The sequence below is a fragment of the Cyprinodon variegatus genome, unplaced genomic scaffold, assembly GCF_000732505.1.
Source record: "Cyprinodon variegatus isolate N-32 unplaced genomic scaffold, C_variegatus-1.0 Scaffold126, whole genome shotgun sequence".
NCBI classification, from domain to species: Eukaryota; Metazoa; Chordata; class Actinopteri; order Cyprinodontiformes; family Cyprinodontidae; genus Cyprinodon; species Cyprinodon variegatus.
Window position 1 is genome coordinate 293,030 of NW_015150579.1, and position 10,476 is coordinate 303,505.

At 39.5% G+C, this 10,476-nt stretch overlaps 1 protein-coding gene across 1 annotated transcript in view; it reads left to right on the forward strand.

Annotated features, from left to right (window-relative positions):
- The window catches only part of mllt6 (myeloid/lymphoid or mixed-lineage leukemia; translocated to, 6), a 45,726-nt gene that overhangs the window by 18,344 nt on the left and 16,906 nt on the right, over window positions 1-10,476 (forward strand). Inside the window, exons 6-14 of the mRNA XM_015375841.1 lie at window positions 2,641-2,734; window positions 2,842-2,949; window positions 4,317-4,406; window positions 6,024-6,171; window positions 6,246-7,055; window positions 7,503-7,693; window positions 8,851-8,968; window positions 9,104-9,170; window positions 10,038-10,186. Coding sequence (XP_015231327.1) covers window positions 2,641-2,734; window positions 2,842-2,949; window positions 4,317-4,406; window positions 6,024-6,171; window positions 6,246-7,055; window positions 7,503-7,693; window positions 8,851-8,968; window positions 9,104-9,170; window positions 10,038-10,186 — 1,775 coding nt within the window. The remainder of the gene's footprint in view (window positions 1-2,640; window positions 2,735-2,841; window positions 2,950-4,316; window positions 4,407-6,023; window positions 6,172-6,245; window positions 7,056-7,502; window positions 7,694-8,850; window positions 8,969-9,103; window positions 9,171-10,037; window positions 10,187-10,476) is intronic.

Sequence of the window (10,476 nt, forward strand, 5' to 3'; positions counted from 1 at the left end):
GCTTTTAAAAGTCGATTTTTATCGATTTTATCGATTCGTTGTTGCAGCCCTACCTTGTTTGCACATGCCCACTGAGCGATTTGCCCATGACCCCTTTACGACAGCCAACTGAATTTCAAACATGTTTGATTTTCTCCCGACCTTCTGATTCCTGATCGGGAGGTGGTCGTGAGAGGCTGATCAGCCCTTGTTGCCCCCTGTACACTACACCACGCACGATCAGGCTGAAAGTCAGCCAGATCGAAAAATTCGCCAACGACTGGAGAATTGGCACAAAAAGTGCAAAAAATCAAACAGTGAATGCCCGACTTAATCCAGTCATCAGTGCCAAGATCATGACAGGCGGAAAAGTTTATCTGGTGTGTAATGTGTACACATTTCCAATTTAGTAATACAAGCTGCCGGCAGATGCCATATGATAATGTTTATGTCTGCTGATCATTCCTGGTGCAAAAAGTCTTTTCATGTTAAACAATTACACATAATCAGGAGAAATGTTTGAAAGATGTTTAATTTGAAGATAAATGCTTTGTTTTTTAGTCATAGTCCATGAGGAGGGCCCTTTAATTCAGTCATAAAATCCTAGAATCATACCAAACCGGGAACTGACATCCAGTTTACAATCAGCACGGTGAATTTGCACATAGCAATCTCATCTTAACAGTAGACCTGTTTGAATTCTAACTCATCAGGGTCACAGCAACCACAAAAGACATTTCAATACCAAGAATTGACGAAGACTCCTGGACTAAAATCAGTTCTCTTTGAAAGATTTACTGAGTTTGATATTGTCAGAATAAATCAAGGAATTACAGAGAGGTGTAGAAAGAGGGATTTAGAAGAAAAATATTTTTTGTGACATATTGAGACATCTCGTGTTTTTTTCTTTCGAGCTATAAGGGTGCATGTCTTTCAATAGAAAGCGAAATGTCTGAATGAAGAGCCACAATGTTTCTATAAATACTCCAGTGTCTGCCCTGACATTATAAAAAACCTAAAATTGTTTTAGAGACTTAAGAAAAACAGTTTAGTTCAGATTTGACATGCTCTGTATCAATCAACCTCAGCCATTGGTTTTATGACTCACTTGGTTTTTATTTTGTCCTTCAGGATCATGTTTAAGTCACTATTAAACCAGGAAATCATAGAACAGAACCATCTATAGTTCTGCTGCAAAAGTGACTGAATCCCACAATAGGCTACATTCCTTCCAGAGCTGCAGGATATTTTTGATCAGATCTGCAGTAAAAAGTAAAAAGTGTGATTTATGATATAAGGTCATATAAGCAGCTAACTTCATTTTGGCTTTTGTGATAGCAAAGCCCTGATCTCTTGCTTAAGAGTTGTATCATTGCATCTGTTCCTAATGTGAATTAATGCCAGAGAAATAGATTTGGAATACCTTTCTACTTGTATCTATCTTGTGTTTTCTCCCACACTGTTTACATTTGATCACTGCTGCACTTTAAGAAATGAAAAAGTCATGAGAGCTGTACTAAAGCAAATTTTGTTTTGTATACACCCTGTGTATACAACATGACAATAAAAGTTGTCTAAGTCTAGACAACAACAAAACAATGACAAAGAGATTGGCCTAGTTTAGGTCTCAGCTGCATTTTTTTGTGTGTTTTACCAACAGAGAATGTAGATCCTATCTTTTACTTTCTGAATCGGTTGTCTGTAGGGCTGCAAATGAAGATTATTTTGATAATTGATCAATCTGTCGATAATTTTTTTCGATTAATCGATTAATAATCGGATAGCGAAAGGTTCCTTAAAGAAGTTTTTATACAAAATTAAACCAGGTGTAACTAAAACTTTTCAACTTGGAGTTCTGAATAGAGAATATTGTCAGGAGAAAAAGTTATTCTTTTATCTTAAATGGAAGATATTTATATATTTTTTCTCAATTTTGGTATAATTATTGCTCTAAGTGGGTTGTCCTGTCAACTTAAGGCACGTTTGAGTCTCTAGACTGCAGTTAATGAATAATAGATTACTGAATTAGATGACAATTGTTTGAATAATCGATTAATCATGATTAATCCAATTAATTGTTTGAACCCTAGTTGTCTGCTTTCTAAATGCACCATGTGTATCAGAGGCGATAGAACAATGCAGCTTTACTGAGCTGTTTTCAGCCTTTCAGTTATCCTTTTTTCTATTTTTGACTCAACTTTAGGTGATGAACTTGCTGCTCAGAAAGAAATACTGCAGACTTTGAAGCAGCAGCTATTTTTTGGTTCATATTTAATAAAAGCATAATTAGGAGTTTTCCTTGTATTCTGGTTCTTGATGCATTACCTTCTAAAGCATCATAGTGCAATCTAAGGAGAAGACAAAAACCTTCCTATTTTAAAACCCGTCAAACATGTTAACTAGAATACCAGCATCAACATTACATTTCACCTAAACAAAAGACGGTTACTAAAATAACTCTTGGTTTGAACAGCTCAGAACATTATTCTCGTCAAGCTTTGAAAATAACAGGGATAAAAAAAAAGGTTTTAGTCTAAAAGGGTTGAGTGTCTGTTCAGTTGTCAAGAAATCTAAAAATAACGTCCAAACACACTTTCTGTCTCGTCTTATATGTGTGGAAGCTTGACTCTGACTTGTAACCCTGTGATATATTTTTCTCAGCGCCCAGATGGCGGGTCTCTTATGTGAGGAGGAAGGACCAGAAGCTGACAACGTTAAATATTGTGGTTACTGCAAGCACCACTACAATAAAATGGTACAAAGAGTAAATTATTGCTTCTTTATCGTTTTACAACATAAACCTGTTTGTGCTTGTAAAAGCTCAGCAGTTCTTGAGGCTAAGCTAACTGTTTGCTTTTACAGCAGAAGAAATTGCGCTCCAGTGAAAATGCAAGCAGCTCCTTCAGTCATTCCAGGGGGCGCTCCAGTTCTCCATCACAGGAAAAACATCATCACCATAAACAAAGGAAGGTAAACACCACTTTGGTCTGATTAAGTCTCTGTAGCACGATATGCGTGTGTTTACTGGCCTCTGTCATGTCTCTCCACTTTAAAGTGAATTATCACTTTGAAATCCATTTGATTTATATTTTCCTATTTTTTTTTTTTTAGAAAGCACAGGGGTAGAATGAAGGCATTTAGCAAATCAAAGCTCTAGAAATGGTGAGACCATTCGGGAAAAATCAACGAGTGGAAAAAAAAAACGCTTCCAAAGCGATTCTTAAGAAAATACCACCACTGGTAGAAAAATAAACCAACAAATCAGAAGCAGCTGGAGAAATGAGTTCCATTGAGTTTTTTTTTTTTCAATAAGGCAGGCGTCTCCATCCCATTGCTCACAAGCTACCTGTAGCTTTGCAGGCCCTTTCCAATAGTCCTTCAAAGAGTCAGCAATATGAAAACACAAATCTGATTTGTCACTTGATGAAAACTTTTCACATCAATCCTCAGTCTCCTGTCTCCAAAGTTTCCTGCCTCCTACAGAGATCCATGTTCTTTGTCAGTCGACTGTCTATCAGACATTAGCGCTGGTCTGCTTTCTATCATCAGAGGAAGATGAGGGGGTTGAGGTTAGAGGCAGCATGCAGTGTTAGGCGCAGGCTTGGCAGAAAGAATGACAGCAGCATAGTTCGGTCAGGTCAGAAAGAGACAGAAATGTATTTTTACTAAGAGAGGGAATTTGATTTTTTTCTCAAAAATATAAACAACAGGTGTTTGTTTGAGTGTCTGAACTGTGGAACAAGCCTAGAGTTGGTACAGGACAGAGGGAAACATTTCAGGTTAAGCCCATTTCATAAAGTTAAGGTGAAAAGACTGAAGGCCGCAAAATTATTAACCAGGCTATGACTGCTGTGGTGGAGTCTTTATTCTTGAAATTTCCAGTGGAATAAAACGGAGATTCTGTTTCCAATTTCTTAGCTGAAGTCCCACACGTTGTGATGGGGTATCACTCCATTCAAACTGCATCTGAATGTTTCTAAATTTCTGAACTTTGCATCATCCACAATACCAGCTTTATTTATTTGTAGAAAAATTTAACACACAGCAAAAGTGGAGTACACCAAGTTAAAATTAAGCATGTTTAAATCTCATAATACTGAATTTTCCTTCCGGGTTCAATAAAGTATAATTAAATTTAATTGAATACCATATAAAACAACTCCGGTTGTTATACATAGTTATATTTAAACATTAGAGAAAAGAATATGGCATTTTACTTGAAAACAACCTGCCTGCTTCATATAATAATTTTTAAAAGTTTTAGGATTCCTTATGATAGTTGTTTTTGTCGGTGTGTGACTATGCTACACAATACACGTCTCTTTGTGTTTTTTCAGAGTCATAAAGACAAGATCCGTCAAAAAGAGCGGCACAAGAAGTCTGCTGACGACCTGAGCTCCCCCTTAACAACAAGCATTATAGAAAAGGTAGAAACAGCCAAACCACAGTGTGGAGTCACTGTGGTACAAAACCTCACAGGACACAGGGTGCATTTTAGCTGCAATCTGACACAAGTTCCACCATTGGTGTTAAAGTGCTTGGTGGGAACTTAGACATAGACCATTTTATTCATTTTTTTGAGAACTTCTGCTTTTATATAAATGTTATTCTGAAGGACATTTATATAATAGCATTACACAATGATGTATTAAATGTGTTTTATTGGCTTGTTGTTTTTTTTAAGTTGTGTAAATACATAAACTGCTGGTTTAAAAATTGATTAAACAGTTTTGATCTTTCTCTTTGAAAGAACAGTATATAGAGGATGATTTGAGATGGAATATAATCCAAAATAGCCCCACCCCCCAGGTTTTCTATAATTTTACTCCTGGGAGCTGAGATGAACATTAAAGATGCCTGATTTTTATTTTTCTCTCTTGGGAATCCTTTCTGTGTTTAATGGGATGTATATTTTTAGATACATATCCTGCTCAAAAACCTAGTGAGGACTATTTTAAGCTTTCTGCTACAGTTTACCATATTTATTTTTTAAAATCTGCAGCTTTTTCAAAGGCTCTATTCAATTCAATTCAGTTTATTTATATAGCGCCAAATTCACAACACATGTCATCTCAAGGCACTTTACAGTTCAGATGCAATGCTCTCCAATGCTCTCCAAAAGGGTTCTTGTGAGCCCGGATAGAGAAATGGGCCCACAGCATCACAAATCCTTCATTGTATTTAAAAGAACACATGCTTTTCTACACATTTTTGTGCCAAATTTTTGTGGCTGAAAAGCTTGATCTCGTTCTGATCTAAGGAAAGCTTTAAGTGACTAGTAAAGCTCCAGGAGCATTGGGCAAGCTCTTCATATATTTGTGACAGTGGGATAGAAACAACCTTTTTTCCCATAATGCTACTTTTGCCTGATGGTTTTCTATGGTTCTGATGTTTTGTTTTGTTTTTTTTGTTGTGGGCTTTAATTTTAGGATTTATTTTTTTTCATGACCAAATGCTACATGTTACATTTTGAGTTGTGAGACTATACTGCTGCATAAAAAAGTATATTTTTGAATATCTAAACCAGATGTGGAAATATATTTTTAGGCGTCTCTTTATAAACTAGGGCTGGGCGACGATTCAAAAATTTTGTTATTATTATTTTCTGTTTATAAAGATACAATTTTTGGAAAATCTGTAATTTTTTTCACCAATTTACTTCTTGTGCTTCCATAGCTCAGAATTACATCAGTTCCTTACTTTTTGATCTAGGATGTGTACTTATAAATGATAAACCAGCTCACTATTGGATACCTCTAGCTGCATATTGTTTCCTTTTGAATGAAGTTCACCTCCCAGATTGGAATCAAAGCTTGTTTTTGAAAGTAATGTTTGTCATTTTAAGAATAAAACAAATGGGGAAAAATGTATTAATTGGATTATGTAGGGAAAAATGAGATTAGATTCTAAGCCATATATAAACTTCAAGGAGTTTTGATCTTTCTTTCTTAAATAAGACTTGTGTTTTTTATGTTGGTGGTATAAATGTTTGTTTCTGACTAAAATGTTTATTTCTGTATTTTGTTTTTGATATGCATCCACAGATCCCCTCCTCGCATCATAGCAGCAAGGACAGCGAAGGAAAGTCAAAGAAGCTGAGCTCTCACAGTCATGGCCACCGCATTAAGAAAACAGGAAGCCTGGGAAAAAGCTGCTCTTCCTCCTCATGCTCCTCCAGCCCATTTAACACAGGTTCTTCCTGAAGCATCACCATCACACTGAGAGGTTGTTGAAAGGGTTTGTGTCTAACTGTTTGTCTTCTGCAGGCGGATCACTGTCAGCAACTCAGGATTTTCATCAGTTCTCATCTTCCTCCCGCTTGGAACGCGAGCACGACCGTGGAGGCGATGACCACAATGGAGAGAAGCGTAAGGAGCGTCACAGGAGGTCTGCAGTGCAGGAGGAGGAGGAAGAGGAGGAGGAGGAGGAAGAAGAAGAAAAGCGTGAAAAATATGAAGAGGAGGAGGAAGAAGAAGAGGAGGAGGAGGAGGAAGATTGTAAATTCCAAAAGCCGCCCGCATTGACCCCTGCAGATTGTCCCCTGGCAGGGTCTCAAAGTCATGAGCGGACGGAGAGCAACTCAAGCCCCTTCGAGAACAAAGTCACCATCTCCACCTTCGGCTCAATCATGCGCATCACCTCCTCCTCAGGGCTGGGCAGCACCTGTAAAATCCGCAAAATCTCTTCCTCAGGTGACTACAAGCCCTCCAAATCCCTCTCCAAGCCACCTCAGGTCAGCGTCCCTCCTGTATTGGAGGACGCTGGCCTGAAAGACAAGATCACACCCCCACCGCTGCCCAGAGAGAGGAGGCACCACAGTAACAAGAAGAGCCGCCATGGCCCAGGTCGCCCGCGGGGCAGCAAGAACCGAGAGCGGAGGGAGGAGGACCATCACCACCATCATGACTCCACAGCGCCGCCTCCCCCAGCCTTAAGCTCTTCACTCTACCAGAGCCCATCATCTGTGCCCCACCCTGCTTTCCCCTCCACTCTGCCTTCCACATCTTCCTCTACAGCCTCCTCCTCCTCTGCAAGGAGTTTTTCTGCAGGTCGCAGCAGCTCTTTGCTCGGCTCCGGTGAGTCTGAGCGGGTGGGCGTGTGTGGTAGCCCATAACTTCCTGTCTATATGTGTGCACATTGCTATTTGTTTGAACTGCGCTGTATTCAATTTGCAGCTCGAGTTGAATTGTTGAAATATTTCCATTACACACTGCAGCTTATCTGAGCATCATGACCTCAGAGTTGTAGAGGAAATGAAAAGCCAACTAGGATCAACAGATTTAGTCTAATGTTACTGCTCCTCTAATTTATAAATCTGCTTCAGAGTACCGTTTAATCTGTGTGAGGCAGAGATATTGTCCTAGATATGGTTTGCTGTGTGAGCTGCACATTTCCTGACCTACTTTTCGACTCAGCCTCATGAGTGCCACCATACATGTTTTTGGAGCTTCACAAACTGCCACGAGAGAAGATCAGACACTAAGGTTTTTTGTTTTTAATCATTCCTTTCCCATTCTACTCAGGTATCTACTCCAGTCTTAAGGACCCACTCACACTGGGTGGTGGAGTCTGCAGCACCCCTCTCGCCCTCAGTGGAGGAGTCTGCAGCACCTCCTTGTCCCATGGAGGGACAATGTGTAGCACTCCTCTTTCCTCAGGACTCCTTTCATCCCATGGCTCCTCACTGTCTCTTCCGTCAGTCTCAAACACACAGGTACTTCAGAAAGAATTCATGTAGAGAACTCTAAGGAAAGGGAATTTAAGTACTAGTTAGTCGAGAAAATCTATCAGAGTGGTGTAAGAGCTTTGATAATACAGTAAAATGCAAAAGTTCTTGTATAGGTTGAAGGTTTGTCAGAATGCAATAGTTAACATACAGCAGGATGCAGATCAAAAGTTAATAATCTATCACAGCTCTACTCAGTTGCTGCCTAAAAAATCCATTCATCCATCCATCTTCTTCCACTTATCCGGGGTCGGGTCATGGGGGTAGCAGCTTCAGTAGGGAAGCCCAGACGTCCCTCTCCCCAGCCACTTGGGCCAGCTCCTCCGGGGGAATCCCAAGGCGCTCCCAGGCCAGCCGAGAAACATAGTCCCTCCGGCGAGTTCTGGGTGTCCCCCTTGGCCTCCTCCTGGTGGGACGTGCCTGGAACACCTCACCAGGGAGACGTCCAGGAGGCATCCTAATCAGATGCCCGAGCCACCTCAACTGGCTCTTCTCGATGTGGAGGAGCAGCGGCTCTACTCTGAGTCCTCCCCGGATGACTGAGCTCCTCACCCTATCTCTAAGAGAGAGCCCAGACACACTCATTTCAGCCGCTTGTATCCGGGATCTCGTTCTTTCGGTCATGACCCAAAGCTCATGACCATAGATGAGGGTAGGAATGTAGATCGACCGGTAAATCTAGAGCTTTGCCTTTTTGGCTCAGCTCTCTCTTCACCACAACAGACCGGTACAGTGCACGCTTCACTGCAGACGCCCCACCAATCCACCCATCGAGCTCCCGCTCCACCTTACCCTCACTCGTGAACAAGACCCTAAGCCTAAAGAATCAGCTTTTTAATCTTAATCAGATTCTGTATGTTTTAAACCTAAATTTAAACACTAAAATGTGGTTTATGCCAGATACACGTTCTTATTACCCACAGATGTTTATTGTAATCAATCTGCTTGGTGTGACGGATTGCCTTTGAGTCAATGAGTCGATGCAATCAACTGGTTTTCCTTAGATAGAAAACTTTGAATCAATTTGACAGTATGATCTGGTTGAATTGTATCTGTAAACTGCCTTGAGATGACATGTGTTGTGAATTGGCACTATATAAATAAACCGAATTGAATTGAATCCGATCTTAATCTCTGTCAATCAGGTTCATTCCAGTTCAAGCACCTCCTATAGTCTGAACTCCTCTCAGCCGTTTACCGGCTGTCTCTCTACGGCATCGACGCTGCCGCCTCTACTGAGCCAAGGCCAGACCTCACTGCCAGGTGACAGAAACTGTATTTACTGGTCTTCTGTAGTAAAATAAAGACTGCTTTATTTCCTAGTAACAAACTTTAGACATGAGGCTTTAATGATGCTCTCTTCCTGTTGGGGGTTCTTTTATTTGTTCTGGTATTCAGAGTCCGACATTGATGACTGCCGCTTCCAGTGTCAGGGAAACTCACCCAGAGAGAGTCTCTCCTCACAGTACGTCTTTACTCTTCAATTGGTGTTGATTATTTATATTATTTTATATATATATATACATATATATATCTATATATAGATATATATAGATATATATATAGATAGATATATATACATATATATAGATAGATATATATAGATATCTATATATACATATATAGATATATATATATATTGAGGAAAATGGTACAACCAAATAGATCAATGAATTACCAATAACAATTTCAAGTCGAAATATGAATACAGGAATATATACATGTTTTATAATCAATTATTTGTTCTAATTTATGAAATATCTGGTGAAATATAAGTGGGGGAAATTACATTTCAGAACATTTTAATTCCTCATTAAAATAAATTATTTCGAGCCATTTGTTTAGTTTCATGGTTTCTGTGCTGCGTTGCTCTGAGATTCATTTAAACTTTTACTGTTGGCATCTGATTGGTTAACTTGCAGAGCAGAGTCTTCTCTGGCCATTCATTTTAGCTGCAGCAGAGTTGGTCTCTTATTTGTGAATTCAGGTTCGATTGTGAGAGTAAATGTGCCACTGGGAGGAAAATGGGATCTTCAAACGTTTTCATCGTAAATTAATAATCTGTATATATTTTTAGAGTTTATATTTTTCAAAATAATATTTTGAAACATATTGTGTGTATTGTGTGTCTATTTATTGTTTTGTTAAATACGTATGTATGTATGTTAAATTGTGTAACTTTTCACCCTGCTCTTCGGAGAACATCACCAATAGATAAAAAAAAAAAAACATTTATGGAAAAAGGCAGCTGGCTAACTAACGAGACAAAGGGGTGGGATTAATAACCAAAAACAGATCAAAGCCACAGGTTTTGTCCTCCTTCTGCACACAGGTCTCCCATGAGCTGTCTTCCTCTTCTGTTTGACCAGAGAGATGGGCTGGGCTCTGGGGTCAGAGTCCGTCCTGAGAACGTCCCTCCTGCAAGCTCCCACATCGAACTGCTGTTGGAGAAACATGGAAATGGAGAGATGGGAGTCAACAGTAAATGATCTGTTCAAAAAAACTAAAAAAATGCCCTGTTGGTCTGAATCTTATTAAGTTAAAGCACATAGCTACAAGTTTGACTTCTTCCAGCCAGTACTGTAGGTGGCGTACATAACCGCCCTTGTTTCAACCAACAGTATTGTATATGTACATGTGTCTAGAAAGAAACAGTAACCTCTGCTTGGCTTCTGATCACCTTTGCTTCCTTAAAGGAGAAGTTCGGTTTTTAACACTTTTAGCCCATTTTCTGTAGTGTCCAGGATGAAATCGAATGATCGACACCAAAA